General features: G+C 41.1%; 1 protein-coding gene across 14 annotated transcripts in view; it reads right to left on the reverse strand.

Moving 5' to 3' along the window:
• ITSN1 (intersectin 1) overlaps nucleotides 1-23,782 on the reverse strand; it is a 223,017-nt gene that overhangs the window by 107,696 nt on the left and 91,539 nt on the right. For 13 of the 14 annotated variants that reach the window (XR_014309746.1, XR_014309747.1, XM_082723504.1 and 10 more), the window contains exons 6-12: nucleotides 21,949-22,128; nucleotides 20,076-20,172; nucleotides 17,020-17,120; nucleotides 12,027-12,090; nucleotides 8,776-8,913; nucleotides 7,365-7,480; nucleotides 977-1,239 (exon numbers count right to left, since the gene is read on the reverse strand). Coding sequence is in view for 12 of the 14 variants with exons in the window: in XM_082723504.1 (XP_082579630.1) it covers nucleotides 977-1,239; nucleotides 7,365-7,480; nucleotides 8,776-8,913; nucleotides 12,027-12,090; nucleotides 17,020-17,120; nucleotides 20,076-20,172; nucleotides 21,949-22,128 (959 nt within the window). In the remaining 2 variants the exon portion in view is untranslated. Of the gene's footprint in view, nucleotides 1-976; nucleotides 1,240-7,364; nucleotides 7,481-8,775; nucleotides 8,914-12,026; nucleotides 12,091-17,019; nucleotides 17,121-18,355; nucleotides 18,448-20,075; nucleotides 20,173-21,948; nucleotides 22,129-23,782 lie in introns of those variants that run through there. The other variant, XM_082723505.1, reaches the window with a different exon arrangement.

The raw sequence follows: 23,782 nt of genomic DNA on the forward strand, positions 1-23,782 counted from the left end.
AAGGAAAAGTGGTCTACTTCTGGGCTATCCATTCTGGAAATTAAAATGGTATTAGTATCTGTGTGTGTCTCCTTGAATAAGGCTTACTGCTCTAAGTTATCTGAAGCAACAACAGGAGATGAAACCAAAGTATTGTGTTTTCATAAAGAAAAATCTCTCATATGTAAGACAGATTTCATTCACACAAAAGAATCATGACAGTGCTTCTGTAGCAATATTCTAAAACTGGAAATTCAGAGGAAAGATTGGTTTAGTCCCTATCCAGGTATGGCCCCAAATTTATGAGGTCTTCCATCAAATATACTGAAGATTTCCTACACATATATTTTTAAAGTGGGAAAAAAAGGGCACAGAATAATTAGTACGATCCCATTACAGAGGTTAAAAAAAAAATTGCACCAAACCCCCAACGATTTCCACCATATAACCTTTAATATTTCTACATACACATATAAATGTAGAGAAAGAAAGTCTGAGAAATTCTTAATCAACACCAGCAGTTATGAGACTAGATTATCCGAAGCTTGACGGTGAATGTTCTCAGCAACATCATTCGTATCAGTCAACAAAGCCGAAAACAAGTCGAACAGCCATCAGCTGATGAATGGATAAATATAATGCCGTCCATCTACGTGATGGAATATTATTCGGTCTTAAGAAGGAATAACCTACCGACTCCTGCTACAGCTTGGGACCCGAAAACATGCGCGGTGGAAACAAGACACAAAAGTCACACAGTGTGTGATTCCATGTCTGCGAAATGTCCATCAGGAGCAAACCCACAGAGACAGGAAGGAATTTCGGGGCTGCCGGGGGCCAGGAGGAGAGGGGGATGGGGAGTAACTGCCATATGGGAAAGAAATTTCTTTTTGGGATAAGGCAAATGCTCTGGATGGTATTAATTGATTACGTGACTAATTAAGGAAGAAGGGAAGCAAGAACACATGCGCTCATTGTAGTCTCCGTGGCGGCTCACCTCTCGTCTCTCGATTTCTTTCCTCCTCTCCTCCTCTCTCTGACGCTCTAGTTCCCGCTGCTTCTCCAGCTGCTTCTCCAGCTCCAGCTGCCGCTTGCGCTCCTGCTCCTGGCGCTCCCGCTCTTTGCGCTCCTGCTCCGCGCGCTCCAGCTGCGCCAGGCGCTCCTGCTCCTTGCGCTGCTGCTCCAAGAGCGCCTGTCTCCGCTTCTCCAGCTCCAGATTGCCACGTTCGAAATTCTCACGTTTCTTATCTTCGAAGGTTACTTGCAAACGAGAAACACGAAAACGTCCAGAAGTCACGATTTAAAACATACTGTTTTCAAAGGAAAATTCAGGCGCATCCGAGAGGTGTAGTGCAAAGGCCAACCAGAGCCCCCTGAACCTTCCGCCCTGCCTGTGCCTCCCGGAGGAGCCCTACAACAAGCTTTTGGTTTTTGTTTTTGACACCAGGAAACTTTTAAAACAAATAATTCAGTAAAACTGCAGGATACAGAAACTGGTTGCATTTCTAGACATTCATAACGAACTACTGGAAGGAGAAATTAAGAAACCAATCCCACTTACAGTGGTGTCACAAAGAATACCTAGGAATAAATTTACAGAAGATAGGGAAAGACCTGCATAATGGAAACTGTAAGATGCTGATGAAAGAAACTGAAGACATGATTAAACGGAAAAGTTTTCCATAGTCAGAACGGGACTGGAAGAATTAATATTGTTAAAATGTCCTCACTAACCAAAGCAAGCTATAAATTCAGTGCAGTTCCTATCAGTCCAATGGCACTTTTCACAGAACTAAAATAATTCTAAAATTTATATGGAACCGCAAATTGCCAAAGCAGTCTTGAGAGAAAGAAGAACAAACCTAGAGCTACCACACTCCCTGATTTCAAACTACACTGCAAAGCTATAGTAATCAAAACAGTATTATTGGCATAAAAGCAGATACAGATCAATGGGTCGGGAAAGACAGCCCAGAAACAAACCCATGCTTAAATGGTCAATTAATTTACAGCAAACAAAGCAAGGATGAATATACAGTGTGGAAAGAAAAGTCTTTTTCAATAAAGGGTGCTGACATCTACCACATGCCAAAGGATGACACTTTCTTCTCACACCAGACACAAAAATGAGCTCAAAACAGATTATAGATGTGAACGTTAGACCTAAACCATAAAACTCCTGGGAAGAAAACATAGGCATTGAACTCACTGACAATGCTCATGGAACACTGTTTTTTGGAATGGACTCCAAAGGCAGTAACAGTGAAAGTAAAAACAAACACACAGGGTTATGTCAAACTATAAAGCTTGTGCACAGCAAAGGAAACCGTCAACAAAATGAAAAGGCAACCTTTTGAACAGGAGAAGAAATCTGCAAATCACGTATCTGCAAGCAGGCTAATATCCAAAATAAATTTTTTTTTTTTAAAGATTTTATTTATTTATTTGACAGAGAGAAATCACAAGTAGTTGGAGAGGCAGGCAGAGAGAGAGAGAGGGAAGCAGGCTCCCTGCTGAGCAGAGAGCCCGATGCGGGACTCGATCCCAGGACCCTGAGATCATGACCTGAGCCGAAGGCAGCGGCTTAACCCACTGAGCCACCCAGGCGCCCCCAAAATAAATTTTTAAAAATTTTTTAAATTTTAAATTTTTAAATTTTTAAATTTGGGACGCCTGGGTGGCTCAGTTGGTTAAGCAGCTGCCTTCGGCTCAGGTCATGATCCCAGCGTCCTGGGATCGAGTCCCACATCGGGCTCCTAGCTCAGCCGGGAGCCTGCTTCTCCCTCTGCCTCTGCCTGCCATTCTGTCTGCCTGTGCTCGCTCTCTCCCTCTGATAAATAAATAAAATTAAATAAAAAAAAAAAAAAAAAAAAAAAGAAAATCCCCTTTAAAAAAAAAAAAAAACTAAACTGGCCGCTGTAATTGGCTTAATTAAGCCAATTAAAATTAAATTTTAATTTTAATTTAATAATTTTTAAAATTTTTAAAATTTAAAACCTCATATTAAGTCAATAAAAAACAATCTGATTTAAAAATAGGCAGAGGTTGGGGTGCCCGGCTGGCTCAGAGAATCACGCCATTCTAAGTCTACGGGTCATGAGTTTGAGCCCCACACAGAATGAGAGATTACTTAAATAAATTGTAAAAACAAACAAATAAGTGGGTGAGGATCTAAAAAGACAGTTCTGTAAAGAGGCCACACAGATGGCCAAGAGGCATGCGAAAAGATGCTCTTACTCATCATCAGGCAAATGCAAATCAAAACCACAATGAGATGTCATTTCACACCTACTGGAATGACTATCACCAAAAAGATTAAGAAATAACAAGTGATGGAGCAACTATGGAGGAAAGGGTACCCTCCCACAGTTAGGAATGTGAATTGGTGTAGCCCCCACAGAAGAACAGTGTAGAAGCCCCTCAAAAAACTAAACAAACAAACAAAAACTGCCATCAGACCCACCTACCACCTATTCTACTTCTGGATATTTACCTGAAGAAAATAAACCCATTAATTCGAAAAGATAACCAATATAGCACTGTTCACAGCAGACAAGAGATGGAATCAACCTAAGTGTGACTCGATGGCTGGCTGGATAAAGCAGAAGTGGTACGTACGTACATGCCTTATTACTCAGCCATCAGAAAGGACATCTTGGCCATTTGCGACAATACGGATGGACCTTGAGGGTATTACGCTAAGTAAAGTTTAAGTCTAACAGACAAAGACATATACCCCATGATTTCACTTATGTATGGAATCTAAAAAACAAAACTCAGATACAGAAATGAGTTTGCGTACGGGTGGAGAGGGTGAAGGCGGTCAACTGTATGGTGACAGATGGTGACGCTAGACTTAATTGTAGTGATCACTTTATAGTGTGTGCAATATTGAATTATGTTGTACACCTGAAACTACTATTATATACCAATTTTAGCTCAGTTTTAAAAAAATCCTGAATTATTTGCTAACATACTCTCTCCTCCCCCACTTAGAATCTTTCTAAAACAGCCACTCCGCATCACCACCAACCTCCTTCCCTCTACGCTTTCCCTTCGCCATCACCTTGATTGAGCAACTGACCCCCCTGCCCCTCCCTCCCCTCTCCTCTTAGTCAGTAACTGTGCTGATGTGTCTACTATTTTAACAAATAAGATGATTTCTGAAAGGAGAGGTAGGAGGGTGAGTATCCCGTGTTTCATAATGAAGATCTAACTGCGTCCTCATCAGTATGGGGGTCACATTCAGTAAATTTTTTCTAAACCAGGAAACTGAATAGTTTCCTTCTTTGAGAACACCAATTATGAATTTTAGCCTTACTTCCCAGCCAATCATTTTTTTCTCTGATCCTAGCTAGCATACTGTTTATAACCATTTTATTTTCCGTCTAAAGGAGGGAAAAAAAGTCCCGGGGCCCCTGGGTGACACAGTCCATTGAGCGTCTGATTCTTGATTTCGCCTCAGGTCATGATCTCAGGGTTATGGGGTCAAGACCTGTTCTCGGGCTCCGTGCTCAGCACGAGTCTCCTTGAGATTGTCTCTCTCTGCACCACTCACTGCACCCCCCAGCTCACGCATGCACCCCCACATGCAAGCACGTTCTCTCCCTCTCAAAATAAGTAAATAAATAAATAAAATATTAAAAAAAAAAATCCCAACCCCCATGTCCCTTATGTTTTCAGCAGTGTCTATTCAATTTCATGTTTCTCTCACATGCTCCTCCTTGGAACCAACCCCAGACAAGAGAAGCTCTAATCAACCTCCTGTGCCACACGCCATTCCCACTGTTCTCTATTTCAAGAACTGTCACTTCACCCGTTGTCTTAAGATCTGTAGCTGTGAGCATCCTTTCTTGGCTTCTCCCTACATTCTCAGCTTGGCCTTGACTGCTTTAGAAAGACCTTCTTCACATGTTACCGTCATGGAATAGAGATCAAACCCAGCAAGTGAATTCTGGTTTTCTTGTGCTTTTTGCTCCTTTAGTGGCCGCGGAAGAGGCAGCATCCGTCCCACCTTAAAACTCAAAACCCTCTCAAGTACAGAAAGGAATGACGTAATGATACATGCTACAGTGTGGATGGGTATCAGAAAGAAGAAGAAAGAAACAGCTCTACTTCTCTCTCCCCATGTACACACACCAAGGAAAAGGGATAGGAGGACATAAAAGGCGGCCGCCATCTGCAAGCCGGAAAGAGAGTCTCACCAGGAACCAAACTGGATGGCCCTTGATCTCAGACTTAATGGCCTCTAGAAGTGTGAGAAATCCATGTTGGCTACTGAAGCCACCCAGACTACTGTATTTTATTATGGCAGCCTAAACTAAGGCAATGAATTGCGTACGTTTTAATGATCCTGTTATGTGAATTTTACCTCAATTAAAAAATACCTCAAAGTCCCTACACATATCCGGCCCTATTTCTGCTCCGTAAAAGGCAAATAATACAAGGCCACAGAAAGAAGGAATGAACAAATGAAAATCTCTGCTGACATCACTTCCTGTTCAGAACTCTACACGAACGTCTACCACCAAGAGGAAAAGAAAATCACAAATTCAAAGGATACCTGTCCTTATCTGCCTTTGAGACTTCATTCCCATTCATTCCCACTATTATCTTCCCAAAATGTTATTCCTTTCCACTTGTAAGGACTCCATTCATCTCCAGTCTCAAAACAACTGTGAACTCCTCCATATAGATCTACTAAGATCTATTACGATCTATTAAGTAAACTCTGCTGTGCATCTGTAAATCTGTCCTTGGGGATTTACTGCACTTATATACTGCTTTGATGATTGTTTCTATGGATGCCCTACATCCTCAATCATATTATAACCTTCCAGAGGGTATGGACCACATTCTTAATATTTAAATTCTTCACTATACTCAACACATAGCTTTTCATAAAGAACATTTTCTTTAAAGCCTGTTTTTGAGAAAGAGAGAGAAAGAATGCAAGCAGTAGGATTTTATTTATTTAAGATGGAGAGAGAGGGGGCACAAGCAGGGGCTCGATCCCAGGACTCTGAGATCATGACCTGAGCTGAAGGCGGATTCTTTTTTTTTTGTTTTTAAGATTTTATTTATTTATTTGACAGACAGAGATCACAAGTAGGCAGAGAGAGAGAGAGAGGAAGGGAAGCAGGCTCCCTGACGAGCAGAGAGCCCAATGCGGGGCTCAATCCCAAGACCCTGAGATCATGACCTGAGCAAAAGGCAGAGGCTTAACCCACTGAGCCACCCAGGTGCCCTCAAAGACATTTTCAATAAGAAGTTTATCAGGGGCGCCTGGGTGGCTCAGTGGGTTAAGCCGCTGCCTCCGGCTCAGGTCATGATCTCAGGGTCCTGGGATCGAGCCCCACATCGGGCTCTCTGCTCGGTGGGGAGCCTGCTTCCCTCTCTCTCTCTCTCTCTCTGCCTGCCTCTCTGCCTACTTGTGATCTCTCTGTCAAATAAATGAACAAAAACTTAAAAAAATAAACAAATAAATAAGAAGTTTATCAGTAAACAAAAACTTAGTTGAAAGAGGAAACTGGAAGAACTAGTGTCCTGAGTAGGTCAATTAACCACTGAGCACTTTAAATGCAGCTACATAACACTGACAAAGTATTTAATATAAAGAGACTCCCATAATAAATTTCACTTGCTTCTTAGTATCAATTATCATTTCCTTATTAATAATTCATAGCCACCTTAGCACATTTTAATAGTGAGATAGGTTTATTATTATAAATGAGGGTTTTTAAAAATAGGTTCATATTAAATTTAAAATAGCTTTCTGTCATTAACGAGTTTCCAATTCTCTTATAACAATAGGAGAAAATAACAAGAAGCAGTTTCACATGCTATTTCTATCCTGCTCGTACTGAGCAAGCGCCATAAAGGTGTACCAATTTTGAGTGTTTTATAAATAACATTTATGAAATTTTTGTTTAGTGGTAAATAATCAGATTTTAATTTAAAAGTTAGAACAAGCGAGGGCGCCTGGATGGCTCAGTCGTTAAGCGTCTGCCTTCAGCTCAGGTCATGTGATTCCACGGTCCTGGGATCGAGCCCCCCATCAGGCTCCCCGCTCAGTGGGAAACCTGCTTCTCCCTCTCCCATTCCCCCTGCTTGTGTTCCCTCTCTCACTGAGTCTCTCTGTCAAATAAATAAATAAACTCTTAAAATAAATAAATAAATAAACGAACAAGGATGCATTAGCCAAGTACATCATGTTCTTATTTTCTCTACATATATTCAAATCCAAAAGCATATCAAGAGCGGCTGCTTTCTGACTAAGGTGACCTAAAGGAACACAGCAAGAATGTCAGAAGCTAAACATATTTTTACCTCCACTGTTGCCTCAGAGGTAGCACATCTCTAATATGATATAAAGACAGCCTTACCAGGTAATTTCTTTTCTAGTTGCTGCTGTTCATCTTCTAAAACTGGTTCCTCGGGTAACCTCTGATCCGCTGCCGTTGAGCTGATGACAGATACACCGCTGCCAGATCGAACTCGTCTGCAATGGTGTAAAAACAGAGAGAAATCAGAGTCATAGAAAGCAGTCCCAGTAGAACTGAGCAAATCATGGAAAAGAACTGTTGAGGAGTATGCCACATCACGGAGTAAATTTCACTTACAGTGAGGAAAAGGTAAAGATTTGGTCCTCCTCACTTACAAAGAGTTTTTAAAAAATGGCTATGTGAGGATCATCAGACCCTAGAGCATCCAGCTCGCTCAAATGTCTAGAGCCATCAGCAAAATCAGGGCAATTCCAGAGGACTGACCTGGTGAATCACCACCATGTGGTCTAGAACAGTGCCTGGGTCACAGTCAAGTGCTCACTGTGGATATCACTACCCTTTCATGGAACATTAGATCCACCAAGGGAAGACATAGTATACTTTACAGTCCCTAAAACAAATCATCTCGTTTACTGGTTCGTTCCACCTTAAACCATTACCTTCATCTTTTAAAGAAATCTACCTTTTCATTAATGCTTTCTTATTAGCCTCCAGTCTTGAGTCTCTTGGAGTGAGTGACCCGTGCAGCTGTGAGACTCTGCGGACAAAGTGTCCAGCTACGGTGTCTTCCGACAGCCAGATTTCTCGGCTCGCGTCATGCACGCGCTGACAGCCATGGCACCGTTTCTCTTACCTTTATGGGGATCTACCCCCACCCAGCACGGCATCAGGACAGAGATTCCTATTTGTCTTTCTTTCTCTATTCTGTGTGTTCAAGATTTCATACTTGTCTTTTAAGGTTAAAGCCATGAGCCGTCGTTGTCTGGGAGGGAGGCGTGTGTGGTGCACCAAGGCAGAGGGTATGAGTCCCGGCACATTCCTCCCAACTGGACTTTGCTCTACTCTCTTGACAACTCCGCTGAAGTTGTGTTTCGGACCAGGATAGTTTTCTTTAATTATCTTCCTGATTGTAATTTTCTACACCGCCCATATTTTGTTACTTAACCGATGTGTAGAATTCATAGGCAGAATCTCCCTGCCTTACTTTCTATGTATGGGTTAATACGGTTTCACTTTAACTGCTAAAATTTTTGGTAAACATTGACTAGATAGATTGGTACAAAAATCGACAACTTTTTGATGTTTTACTAATAGACTATAGGTACTTTAAAGAACAGAACACACCCAAGATTAACACAGGACCTAGATAAGAACATCTTCTTGAATTCATGGATATTTCATTTCCTTGCCAGGAATAAAAATGACTAAAAGAGACACAGCCAGCAAAAAGCCCCATCTGAAACTCACATACCAGATACACAATTTCTTGTAAGAGCCAAGTGTTCCTTACCTAAAGGAAGGTGGAATGTACTCCGGAGGCAGGACAGGTGGCAGTGGTTGGCCAGACATTGCCACATCGATGAGGTGCATGGCCAAAATGAACTCTTCTGCTGTGAGTTTTCCATCTTGATCAATGTCAGAAAGATTCCTATTCAACCAAAAGATAACCATATTCTAGTTTCATGAAAATGCATGTGTGTTACTATTCACAAGAGACTGAAATGTTCTGTTTCCTTATTCTGACTCTAGGCCAGTTAGTTGAGTCTCACTGGGCCTTGGTTTATAAAAATAGTACCTACTTCGTAGTACTGCTGCAAAGATAAAATGAGACAATCCAAATCGTTGGGATGGTGTCCAGCACTCAGCAAATGTTAACTATGATTATAATTATCCTCTTCTCAAGCCTTGCCAGCCCATTTAAAATGTATCATACTCACATTCTATGTGTCTTTAAACACTATGCTCGACAAACTAGTGGGTCAAGAGAGTAAACATCAAAGCTTCACAAGATGTGGTCTCTATTCACACTAAATTCTGCCCCTGTGGCAGGAAGGCAGCCACAGATACATAAATAAATGGGTATAAAACTTCATTTACAAACACAAGTGCAGGCCAACTTCTACTCCTTTAGATTAGCTGGCCAATGGCTGATCTAGACCTCCAAGGGCGGATCTTCAGAGCTTTCAGCCCAGAGTCAAGATGTTTGCTGCTCCTCAGTCACAAGATTCAATGACTACCATTCTTCATAATCAGCTTGCCCTAGTAGCTCGTAAGAGTAAACAGATTTTTCCAGCGGATCTAAGAACAGGATTTTACTTTAATCACTTCTGGGCGCCAAAAGAGGATGTAAGACAACCAAGATGTCCGCCAGCATGCCAACCGTTCAGATACGACACTGGGAGCCTGGCTTTGCTGATAACCTAAATCAAGAAATTCCTCTGAATCTGAAATTTCCTTGGGTGGCATAAGCCAGTTTTTGTTATAAGGTATAACAGCCGTGCAGTGACATTTGCCCTTTCTAGAGTACAGTTCCGCAAGTTTTGACTGATTCCGTTGTGTATCCCAATATACAGAACAGTTCCATCACCAGGCAAACTTCTGCATTTCTTAGCCCTTTGCCTTGCGCACAGACCCTGGCAACCGATGATCTCCTTTCTGTCCCTCGAGCTTTGGATTTCCAGATGCCGCACTCCTGCCTGCTCTTCATCTTCTCCTCCTTCCCGGCCCGCTACAGCCACTCCCCGGCAAATACAATTAGAAGGAAGGTGGGATTCCCCCTCCCCATTCTTGCCTAAATAATGGCTGTAAACACTTCATTAAAACATCTTTTTATTGTATAGAAAGGGAATATAATAACATTCTAGTAGGAGAAGACTCAAGTATTTTTTCCAAAGAGGGCAGCTTGTAAATGAGATACTTAAGCATTCCAATATACTCTAGCGTCATGAGAATACCTAATGAACTACCAATCAGCCTCTCAAGGTTACGTTTCAGAGGGTCCTAGGATTCTGGTACATACTCAGACTTAGAGAGATCTGGATGTGTCGTATTAACTAGTATTTATAATATAAATATTATAGATAAATATAACTTTATATTTATAAATATGTAACTGGTAATAATATTAACATATTATGTTTATTACCTGGTCTATTATTATTTTCTATTTCAAAGGAAGACCCCTTAATACAGAGCGGAAGGGACCAGGATGGGTGAAGGGGCTGATTTATGGAGCATCCGTATCAATGGACCCTATGGCAAAATCATGAACCTTGAATCACTTAAAGTAATCAAAGCCGGGCGCCTGGGTGGCTCAGTGGGTTAAGCCGCTGCCTTCGGCTCAGGTCATGATCTCAGGGTCCTGGGATCGAGTCCCGCATCGGGCTCTCTGCTCGGCAGCGAGTCTGCTTCCTCCTCTCTCTCTCTGCCTGCCTCTCTGCCTACTTGTGGTCTCTCTCTGTCAAATAAATAAATAAAATCTTTAAAAAAAAAAAAGTAATCAAAGCCTATTAAAAATCCTTACAAAATAGGGGCACCTGGGTGGCTCAGTCAGTTAAGCATCTCACTACTGATTTCAGCTTAGGTCATGATCTCAGGGTTGTAAGATCGAGCTGCACACTGGGCTCTGTGCTGCGTATGGAGCCTGCTTAAAATTTCCTCTCTCCCTCTGTCCCTCCCTCACCCTCCTTTCCTCCCTCTCCCTCTGAAAGAAAAAGAAGTCATTGCGAAATAGACATTTATGTGCCTTCTGATGAAAGTACACTGTAATATCTCTGATATAGTCTTGCCAAAAAAAAAAAAAAAAAATCAAACTTGAATCTGAGGAGTGGTTCTCACGAGTGGGATGATTTTGTCCCCCAAGGGGCATTTGTCAACACATGGAGACATCCCGGATTGTCGAAATGGGGGAGGGGGTCATGTTCCAGGCATCTAACAGGTGGAGGCCAAAGATGCTACTGAAGAGCCTGCAATACACGGAACAGCCCCTCACAACAATACAAGGGACGGCCCCCAAACAACAAAAAATTATCAGGCCCAAAGGGTCCGTCATGTTGAAGAGGAGAAAATCTGCTCTAGATCTGATTACCAATCTCCAGGAAACACAGGAATAAATGATGCCAACCACCAAAAGATAGACTAGAAGAAACTACAGGATAAACAGTCTAGGTTTTTCTTTTTCAGGGGGATTAGAGAAAAAGGGGGAGTTTACAGAACACTTAAAAGATGTGTCAACCAATTGAAGGAAAATACAGATTAATTTGAACAAGAATCTGATTTGAAAAAGTCAACAACAAAAAATTAGGAGCCAGTCTAACAAATCTTGTCAGTATCTGATTAACTTAATGATAAGAATTACTATTAAAAAGTTTTGGTGGACTACTGGTATCCTAGTCTTCTTGAAGAAAATCCCTATCTCTTTTGGAAATACAAGCTAAAATATCTGCAGATGAAAATGAAATATAATTACTAAGATCTGGCTTAAAATAATCAGGAACAAAGAGGGGGGAACCAGGACTGATCACAAGTTGAGACTTACTTTAAACTGTGTTATGAGTTCTAGAGAATTCATTAATCTCTCTGCTTCTGTATCTTTCAAAATCAAAAAGGGGGAAGAGTAAAAGAGGTAATAGTCACAGATGACAGGAAAATTAAGCATAATTCCTATACCCCCCCTATAAATATGGGTATTAATCTAAAGACCCATAAAACCATACCAATTTGAGCCACTTCATACGAACCAAGGAACTTTTCATTCCTTACCATATTGAAGCCAGCTGAGCCTGTGGCAAACTTGATTGCATAAGAATAGTTCTTGCTTGGGGACCTAAACAGAAACCGGGAAAAAATATAAAGATGAATCAGCAAATCATCACTGTCCAGGAAGCCCAATGTTGTGCACGTAAAGTACTATGCAATCTCATGCAATCACAGTGCTTTAAACGATATTTGCTAGTACCCAAGGGGCTTTTTCACAAGAAAATTTAAGCCCCAATGAAAAGAGGGGGAAAAAAAACCAAAAATGCACACCGCAAAATCCAGCATCGACTTGATAAAATTTCTGTTAAATGGATGTTTAATGAAAAAAGAGTATGTAAAAGATCAAAGTTTCAAAATGGAACCTGCCCTTTGATCCATATTATCATCTCTGTTTGTATCAGGCTTTTATTTACAAAACTGAAACTTATTGTCTCTAAACTCAGCATCTTTGTCTCCACAGGACCACTATCGGAGAAGACTGAGAATCTTATGGGGGAAGGACTTAAAGAGAGGACAATTCTTATAACTGTTTTGTTATAAACTTTAAAAAAAAAAGAAAAGAAAGGGGGTCTTGCTCAAGGCTGCACAAATGGCTAATATCACAATCATTTCTTATGTTAGCAATAAGTTGGAATTCCAACTCTGCTCTTCGAATCACCTCTCGTTTCTTAAAGCACTTGTAAATATCTTCACCTCTGGCATGAAACTGGGCTTAGATATCAGATAAAGTCTGCAGTGGGAAATTTTGAGTGTTGAAATAAACCAGTGCTGGAGGGAGACAAATATGTCTTCTATCCATCACTGACTCTCAAGCTGTGGCCCCAGGATGACTGACGGACGAAGGAATGGAGAGCCGTCACCATTTTGTTGGGAAGACTGCCAAGTATAAGTTGTTGCTTTTAGCTATTTCATTTTTCAAATGGCACCTCATCAAAAGAACATAAAAGTGGATGTGTTTTTGCAAAGCAAGCAGTAGCAGTTAGGGACCTCGGTGAATCACCCCCAATGTGTCAGCACAGGAAGTGTCCAAGAACTTGCCACAAGATTTGGGCAGGCAGTTTCCTCATTCGTTGGACCTAGTTTTCTCATTTCAGATGTCCCTTCCAGATTTATGAGTCTGTGCTCCATCAAATAAGGAACTATAACATGAAGCTTAAGAGAGTGGTCACATGTAAAAAATGCTCAATTAATGGCAATTAGTATTAGAGACAAAATTTAACCTTGATTGACATATAAAATATGGCGAGAAAAGCACACATAAACATATACATGTGTATTTTTACACGTGTACAGGTATACAGCTTAATTTTCCAAACTGAAAATGGTCAAGTAAATCATACCTAGACTATGAAACAGTACCCCAGAAACCCTAACCAGCTTCCTTTCTTTTTTTAGAGAAGGGGAGGTGCAGGGTAGAAGGGGCATGGGAGAGAGACAATCTTAGGCCCAGTGCGGAGCCAGTGCAGGGCTCTCTATCTCACCAGCTACACGAGCGGAGCCATGCAGGAACCCCAGCTCCAGCTCCCTTCTAATCATCCCCCCAACCAAGTGTAGCCCAACTTCTAAGAGCACTCGTTATGTCTGGCTTATTTGATTCCACATACTGTATGTAATTGTAGGACAAGAACCCTAAGTGCTGTGTGGTGTATCATTTTGTGAACACATAACAATCTATGTATCCATTCTGTTGATGGGCATTCAGATAGTTTTCAGTTTGAGGCTATTATGAAGAGCAAACCTTCTAGGTTTTGGCATACATATGTACACATTCCTGTTGGACGAGTGTGTGTGTGTGTGTGTGTGTGTGTGTATGTGTGTGCTTGCACGTGTGTTGGCGTCTGTGTACTGGGAGACTCTGAGAAGCAATTCTCTTTAATGTGAAAGCTCTAGAAGTTCCGTGGTACACTAGAATGAGGAAAGTACACTGATCATTTTGTTTAGTCGCTAATATTATACTTGGCATACTGGAACATTAAAGTAGAATTAGCAAAACTTTGGTGAATGCTTTGATACTTGTAACAATTCTCTCCACTTCAGAACTGCATACAAGGAACAGAGTGTTTGACCTACTACCAATAAACAATAAAAAACGTAATAATAAACAAAAAGACCTTGTCCTGGGCCTGGATGGGCAGCAGGAGACTTGGATTCCAGTCCCAAGTCTTCCGGCTCCCCAATGGTATATGACACTAACAAAGGTACTTTCACTCTCTCAGAGTTAAGGTCCTACTTCTGTAAGTACAGGGAACGATCTACAGCTATCTAGTAGACAGCCACGGCCCACAGGCCGTATCTGGTCCCTCATCTGTTTTTTTTTTTTTTTTTTTAATTTGTTTATTTGACAGACAGAGATCACAAGTAGGCAGAGAGGCAGGCAGAGAGAGAGAGGAGGAAGCAGGCTCCCTGCTGAGCAGAAAACCCAATGCAGGGCTCGATCCCAGGACCCCCGGGATCATGACCTGAGCCAAAGGCAGAGGCTTTAACCCACTGAGCCACCCAGGCGCCCCACCCCCCAATCTGTTTTGGTAAATGACGTTTTCCTGCCCATTCACTGGAGCGAGACCCTGGCTCCTTTTATACGACAATGGCACAGCTGAGTAGCTGTGGCAGACAAAATGTAAGCCTGATATGCTTATGGTTTTGTTCTCTATAATAGTTTGTTAACTACCACACTAGAAGACCCCGCTGTCTTCTGCAATTCTAATACTTGACTCCGTACGTCTTTAGACAAGGCTGTGAAACAACAGAAGAGATGGCCAGCACGGCCTCCGAGCCTAACAGAACAGCATAAAACTGAACTCTTGAACGGAGAACTATCCTGTGGAAGCCCACATCCGTAAAGGGATATCAGTTGGGGATACTGGCTTCTAGGGAAACATGGGGAGAAACAGAAATCCCCAGTTCATAAGTACGGCTTGTACTGTGGGCACCCAGGTTCGTGTGGGAAAGCAAGCACAGGAAAGACAGAAATGATTAGAGTTAATGCTTTATCTCAAACACCTAACACTTCAGCCTTTGTGATTAATATGTGAATAACTAAATAGCATATTCATTGTTTCAGAATGCAAGACTAATAAAATCCCTCTCTGAGAGAGGCTCACATGGAGAGGATTGTCAGAATTCCATAGCTGCATTACATTACATTATCTTGATTAAAGAACGGGCTCTGTTTTTTAAAATTGTCTCTCTTAATAGCATGTAACAGCAAACACATCGAGTTGAGAAGGAACGAAGGGGGACCCCCCCCACAACAGGTGTTTCAGCTAAACGAACCCAAGTAATCAGTGGAGTCAAATGTGCCACTGCTAGATTAGCGTCACTTCCCACAGCGGACGAGCTCGTATCACAAGCTCAGAGAGTTAAATACGCAGATAAACATGAACAAAATCTGCTCATTCAGGTATATATCAAATTTTACCGTCTACCTCACATATTAAAAGTTCTAAATATTAAGACCCTGCATCATTATCTCTGGGAAGAAGACACTGCATTTCATTCATAAAACGAAGGATCCTACCAAGAAAGAGGACTGCTGCATCGATGTCACATCGGAATATTCTTTTAATTAATTCACAGCAAACACCAACTATGCTTAGAAGAATTGTTCTCAGATTCACTGACAACATAGTTTTGGGTCTATACCAAGCACTAGTGTGAAACAGACCATGTAGAATTATACTTAAAAATGTACTACTGGGGGCGTCCGGGTGGCTCAGTGGGTTAAGCCTCTGTCTTTGGCTCAGGTCATGATCCCAGGATCCTGGGATCGAGCCACACATCAGACTCTCTGCTTGGTGGGGAGCCTGCTTCCCCCCTGTGTCTCTGCCTGCCTGCTTGTGATCTCTCTCTCTGTCAAATAAATAAATAAAATCTTAAAAACAAAACAAAACTGTACTACTGAATATTCCTTCAGTGCCTATATAATAAGCAGGACTGGTTTCCCACAGTATGCACAAAAATGACAGCTATGTTTTAACAGAGTGAGTGTGGCATTTAGAAAATTTGTGTATAATTACAAGTTGCCCCCCCTTGGATATAAATATATACTTACTTGAAAAGACTGTTGAGATCCTTCTATTAGGGGTAAGGCTCACGATTAGATGAGACCCTCCCAAATCTCACCCAACCCTGATATTTTTTAACAGATGAACTTTTCTTTTGGAAGTAAAAATTACAATTGTAAGTGATAGCACAAAAAAAAAAAGATAGTAAGACTCAGAAATTTAAAATATCTTGCTCCACTGCAGGAAAATCCACTCTTCCTTCTTCCTTCTGTATTTGTTAAAGGGCAATTACAATTCGTCCCTTCTCAATGTTCAGATCAGAGGTGTCTATTCTCCTTATTAAAATTACACTTTTTACAATTCTGGATTGTTTAGCAGCCCTCATTAGAAACACCTCTGGATAGTATCGTAAAATCCTTTCGAGTGATATAGATAACCAACTCTTTTTTTTTTTCTTTCCTTAAATCCACAGAGTTCATATAACCTAACTCTGACCTCTTGTACAAGAAATAAGATCTAAGTAAGTAAACTGACCTCCAAGCTAGATAGTGGCAGAGGCAGATTCAAAACTCCCTGACCAATTAACTTCAGCCTGCAAACTGCCTTAAACACGGGCTCTTTGAGCAGACAGGTTTAAGTTCATGTACAAAGCAGGACTTCAGAACCTGAACCAGTTTGTGCTTACAGCAGTGTTTCTGCGCTAGCACTCTGATTTGCATGCTAGTGGTGTCCACTGTGCAGCAGGACCCTGGGTGTATGTTCCATTTACCAAGAAGCACCCAGCTCAAAGCCTGAGGCACTGGAGAAGAAATTTAACTGTGGCGTTATCAGTAGACGAGAACTCACGACAAGAAGGACAATGAAAACCCTATTTCCGAAAAAAAGCAAATAGAGAAAGGCATTTGGAGACTACCTATAGTTTAACATCTGGAAGCAATCTGCATTTGGAATCAAAATCACATTTCACTAAATTCATTCTCATTTGTAAATACCTGTTAAGTGTCCACTCATAGTTTTGTCATGACTATTGAATAACTGTCTGTATTTCAGTCTGGACGACTGCGGGACAGCCCACTCTGCCGCGGGAGGGACACTGTGCGGAAAGAGGATGAACAATGAGGAACATATTGACATTCCTTAACACCAGTGAACTAAGAACTTCTCTAGAAAACAGCTTTACCATTTTATTCACTTTCTAATCACTACTTCTGGATTTTCTGTAATGAGTATTTCTGTATTTTAAGGTTAGAAACATTTCTCTCAAAATAGATATGCTTTTTTTTTCCCCCCAAAGAATCGAGGGTAAACACAGCAGACCAAGTGACAGCTCCAAGTTATTGATACCAGTCATAATTGAAAGGTTCTACAAAATACAGAAAAATCTCCTTGTCAATGAAGTGATACACTAGTGCCCAGGCTTTTCCAAACTTCTAGAACAGTTCTCTTTTGGCTTAAAAAGCAATGCTGATAGCAAACAGATTAACTTCCTCCAAAGGTATTCATTCCAGGCACGTGGGTGGCTCAGTGTTAAGGTTAAGCTGCTGTCTTAAGCTCAGATCGTGATCTCAGGGTCCTACGATCAAGCCCCACATAGGTTTCTCTGCTCAGCAGGGAGCCTGCTTTCCCCTCTCTCTCTGCCTGCCTCTCTGCCTACTTGTGATCTCTTTCTCTCTGTTAAATAAATAAAATCTTAAAAAAAATAAAAATATTCATTCTTTAATATTTATAACTTTCTATTGAGCAAAATACATTAACTTCGTAATGAAGGGGAACCATTTCATTCTGGGGAGTTTCGATTCCCACAAAGGGAGAGTGAACAGAGCATGCCCAGGGTCATGGCAAATCAGGGGCTAGTAATGGAAGGAGCTTTGCTTTCTGGCCTGCAATCCAGGGCTGACCTTTCCCTGCTGAGCCACGGAAACAACTACCAGCAGTCGGTGGGGTCTACACCTCCTTAGTGATCAGGTCTCAGGGTAGTTCCACACAACTATCACCTACGGCTTGCCAGAGCCTGGGTCTAAGCTGGACACTTTAAACACAACGGCTAAGCTCTCAGTAAAAGATGGCATTCCATTTCCAGGGCAGATTATAACTAATGTCCCATTTGCAATTTCCTTTGATTTCAACAAAAATATCTATTTCTCATATATAAAAAGCAAAATTTTAAAAAACTAAATCTCTTAGTCATCATTTATATATGTTATCTATGCACTCATATTTGTAATACACACTCCATAAAGCATAGTAAACAACTCCCAAACACTTGAAAAGTATCTAATTATATCCACTTTTTCAATTCTTACACATTTCTTAATAAAAAACACTTACCAAGATCGATTCTGCTGTGAGTAATTCCACAACACGTCTCTCATTTTAAACTAACTAATATTTTGCTGATTCCAACGCTTGCCTACTTGTCAAAAGCTAATTATCTCTCCCCTGCACCCCAGAAATACAGGGTGTTGCACACAGAAGCTGCCCCAGATTATACTTATCAAGTCCAAGTTTTCTGCTGAGACTTTCCTGAAAATTTAAATGCACTGAACTCCTCACTAACAGGTAACCAAAAACTAGATGCCACATTCTAAAAATCTGCTGGAAATTTAAATTATTAAAAAGGTGACTACCCGAAAAATCCCCAACAGCAGTTGTCTTAATAGCATTAATGTTTGCTGATACTGATTATTTATTCATTCTTGTGTCACAAATCAATTTTAAGGCAGATCTGAAAATCTCTCGTGGAAGAGACACAGAAAACCCCAAACTTCAGCACAGTAACAGAGAGAGACTAAGAAAGAAGGAATTCAGTGTTAGATACATCTCAGCTCTGCCTTGTGGTAACATGTAAACCATCAGTGAGGATTTTAACCTCTCGGGGTTTTCTTCCTCATTCACAATTCTGAGACAGTATCTAACTGCAGGTGGTAGTGGGGCCTGAGTGGGATTAATGAGGTGTTTAGCATACAGACACTCAATGATGTTCTGGAATCTTAGGAGTACAACCTTAACTGAGTGGAACACAAATACCAGTACACCACCATTAAACCAAGCTCCCAGAGCAAACTTCCATGGTTAGGAAATCATGCCTTAACATCAGAAAGAACTCAGTTCAACTCCTGGCTCTGCCACTTCAGAGTTGGGCTATTCTGGGCAAATGATTAATGTCTCTGGGCTTCCTCCTTATCTACAACATAGAAGAATGGAGTCAGCTTTTAGGGAAGACAGTGAGCATTTCGAGAGCTATAGTGTGCATAAATCAGCATTCGGCATGATGCTTTTCAGTGTATGCATTTCCTTTAAATCATTTTATAAAGGGTTATACATTGTTCAACTACGTTCTATACACTCTTCTCGTTAAAGTGGGAGAATGACTTGGATTACTTCGGAAAGATTTCGAAGGAGGACTAAAACAAGACAAGACGGAAACATCTTCATTTACGTCCCCTTTTAACTGCAATAGTTCTCAGATGGCTTACAGAGAGACTTCAACTTTTCATCCTAGTGCAACAGTATGCAAGGGGGGAATTAAGAGGTAAAAGGAAATAAAAATAAGAAAGATCACATGAAACCAAGATCGGTCAAAATATAAGCAGTAAGGTCATACCAGCTTTCCCAAAATTGGGCCACGTATTTGATTAGTAACGACCGTCCACTAATCTGAATTAATTCATTTCACAAAAGGTGGTTTAAAATAAGGTTTCAATAACAAACCACACAGATGCCATGAGATTATCTGAGATATATTTAAAAATAAGGCAAACGGTGGCTCTAATCTTCATCTAAAAAATTTTATATATAAACTCTTAAATGATTAATACAAAATAGTTATTTTCCCTCCTACCTGGAGTTCGATTTCAATATGTTTAAACATCAGTAAAACTGGTACCTATTTGTTTTCCTTGCTAAAAAAATAACACCCAAAGCTTTTCGAAGAAATGTCATGTTCTTTATCATCTCTGTAACATGTATGTGATAAAACCTGGTAACATTATCTAGAACTAATTACTGGCATCCTACAAAATAGAAGATATTAAACAAGCACACTTACCTAGCCACATCGAATGACTGTGCCTTCTGTAATTTAGTGTTTAACTGTGACCCGGGACCAGATCTACTAAAGGAAGAGCTCTTTGGCAATGTGGCTGCTGTAAAAATAAATAAATGCTGAAAATTTTAATCCTATGAAAAAAAGAAACATTTCTCTACTAATGAAAGAAAATGAGAATACACAGTCACCAAATATGAGGCAAAAATTATTCTTCCCTTATCAGCCAGGACTCCAAAAGAGTCATTCCCCCCTCACTCCCTGCCCCTTGGCAAAAAATTTTCCACATTTGCTCATTTCTGCTAAAAATCACCTTACTAAGTAGAACTGTTTACAATCCATGGATTTAACTCTCTGTTAAAGGTTTCCTATCACATTTTATGGGATCTATCCCAACAGCTTAAGAAACAGCAGCTTAAATACATAGGATATGCCATTTTCTTTACTTGTGCTAATGGAGTGGAAGTTCCAGATGAGCAGAGCCAAAATGTCAGAGTCTTGAAGTCCTGGCCTGACACCGTGGGGATGCTAGGGAGGGCCAGCTCTCATGTCTGATTCTAATTCAGCCCGGTTAGCCATGTCCCAGGGACAAACGCTGAGCCGCAGCCTCATCCTCCTCCGCCCACTAATCCAGCAACATGTACCACCAGCCACAAAAGAAGGGAGACAGAGCGTGTGGATTCACAGATACTATTGGAAAAGCAACTGCCCACAATTTTCTCAGCTGTCATTCTACCTGCAGACATGGTCACAAATGAGAAGGGAACTACGTGGGACAAGAAAATCTTAAAAACAATAACAAAAAACGGTGGCATATTTAGATTCTTTGGCTATTAAATCAAAGACAGATCCTGACAGATGTAATAAACCCACATAGCTGGGCAGAGAAATGATGACTCAAATACAATCATCACCCATAGCTAAAACCCAGGGCATCCTCACTACCGAATTAGGCAAACACAGCCAAAGTACTTTAAAAAAAAAAAAAAAACCTTCCCCCAGGGACACCTGGATGGCTTAGTTAGTTAAGCATGCGACTCTTGGTTTGGGTTCCGGTCATGATCTCAGGGTCATGGGACGGAGCCCCAAATCGGGCTCAACAGTCAGCACGGAATCTGCTTGTGCCTCTTGCTCTGCTCCTCCCCTGCTTTCTCTCAAACAAATAAATAAAATCTTTGAAAAAAATTCTTCCCCCACCGGATATGAGTTTACTAAGATTTGTAGACCACATCTATAGTTTATGCTTTCTTTTCACTAAAGGGAAAAGCCTTCCAGTTAAGTCTCAAAATGAAACTAGTTACACCAGGAACTTTCTAATCCTTTCCTTCAATGAAGCGAGAGGGTACTACTCCATCCTTAATGCATCTAGCCATTTAATCAATGTCCTTCTCCCTTCCACCTGATTCACTGTGCCGCTTCAAAGGAAAAAAAAAAAAAAAGGAATATACAATGTTCCTTCTTCTCCCCAAACATAATCCAACTCCTAAGGGAATGGGCTGTTTATCAGCAATTCCTAGCAGCTGGAGAAAAGTAGTAACTGACACATGGAAATAAAAAATGTTCAATTACTGCTCAAATCTCACTTGCTCCTGTCAAGCCCTGGAAAGGGAATTATGCTCTTAGATTTTAGCTGTCAAGTTCACCTTTGCCCATACAGTACCAGATCCGGCATTTCACTCTCCTGCACTTCTCTTTGGCCTCGCACAGCCCGCTTAATATGTTGGAAAAAATGAGATACCAAGTTTGAAGGAAGATAGTTTCCTCCGGAACAAAATGCCGCTCAAAGAGAATCAGAAAGTGAAGACAGAAGATTCAGCAAGACGGAAGAGTAAAACACACGTAAAAATTCAGCCTGTGGACTGAGCAGGTCACATACCAGGATGAGCAAATGCGGGCAGAGGCTGTATGACAGGGGGAGCCCCGTTGGCCAGGGGAGGCACTGCTGCTGTAGGAACAGAAGATACTAGAGGTGGAGACATTCCCACAACTGGAATGGATCCCATTGGCACTGGAGCGACAGCTGTGAGTGGCGGCATGCTGGCGATACCTCCTATTCCTAGGGAGGAAAAACCCCAACAAAATTCACACAGAATCCCTTGTCCACATTCAGTGACAATTAATCCAAGAGTATTCGAAGAAGCAAATCATTTTCCAGTTGTAATATAGCTCCATTTACAACAGAAACTCAGAAAAAAAAAAACTTATATATATATACATACATATAAAGTCAGATTAATCACTTTGGAGAATACCAAAAATTACGTCAAGGATCACATAGTAAGGGCACAAGACCCAACTTGAAGAGGGACCTACGGGCCAAGGTTGAGGATCAGTAAGAATCGTAACTAATAGAACAAAAAGAGAATTAAATTTATGAATTCATAATGATACATAAAAACAAACAAAATATTCTAATTGGCCATCATGGGTAATAAATTTATGCTGAAAACTGGTATTAATAAAGGAGGAAAAGAAAAAAAATAAAAGAGGAAAACAAATCAAACCTCTATCCTGCCTTTCCTTTACACACTGAACCTCAGAGAGACAAAACACTGGACACGGAAATTACTCTTTACAGAGCATTCTAACCAGAGTGAAGAAATCATAGAATTAAATAAATGCTTCCTTCCTTTTTTGTTTCTCTGTCTGAACTTCTGGTACTGTGACATAATAAGAAATATATATCTGGTCTTTGTCCACCCCCTCTCCAACGGGGTTCCTGATTCCTGTTCCTGGCAGAGCTCCTACAACCCTTGTGATTTCCTGACTGATAGGAACATCTTTTGTTACAACATTTGGTCTTTGCCCCTGGTTCCTGACACAGGAGCTTCTACGACCCCTGGAATTTCTGGAGTGATAAGAGTGTCTTTTTGTATTCGGATAAGAAGACTGGTGGCAGGGTCCCTAAACAGATACAGGCCAAGGGCTGGTCATCGGCAAGACCACAGCATGGTCAGTGGGACACAATGTTCAATCCCATGCCACCCCTCCCTACATCCATACAGACCTCAGGCTGCGAGCGTAGAGGGGCTAGAGACTGAGCTAATCAATGGCCAAGGAAGGATGTAGCAATCACATCTGTATAAGGAAGGCTCCGTAAAAACTCCTACTACAGGGTTTGGAGAACTTCCACGCTGGAAAACACAAGCACATGCTGAGAGGGTGGCCCACCCCAACTCCACGGGGACAGTAGATCTCACACTCAGGATCCTACCGGGCTTTGACCTTCTATACCTCTTCCTGTGCCTACACATTTGTATGTATCCTTCGTCATATCCTTTATAACGAACTGACAAACCTAAGTAAATACTTCCCTGAGTTTTGTGAGTTGTTCTAGCAAATTACAGAAAGAGGAAGCAAGGTGTGTGGGAGCCTCGGACTTTGTAGTCAAGTTGGAGAGAAGTAGGGGTACCCTGGGGACCCAGCGCTTGTGACTCAAGCATGAAGTGAGGGCAGCGTTGTGGGACTGGGCCTTTCCGTCCTCAGAATGTGACGCTAACTCCAGCAGTTACTGTCAGAATTGAGTTTAATTATAAGATAGTAAATTAGTGTCCAGAGAGTTGGAAAATTGGGTGGCCTGGTTCTTCTGGACACAAAATTCTTGGCTTAGTAGTTCCTTGATAATCCTAACTATGTCACCATTTCCTTCTGAGATAAAGCACTGCTGGAGAAAAAGTCTGAAGATATTCTAATTTTCTTTCCCTTGTAAG

This window comes from Mustela nivalis (assembly GCF_964662115.1).
Source record: "Mustela nivalis genome assembly, chromosome: 1".
Taxonomy (NCBI): domain Eukaryota; kingdom Metazoa; phylum Chordata; class Mammalia; order Carnivora; family Mustelidae; genus Mustela; species Mustela nivalis.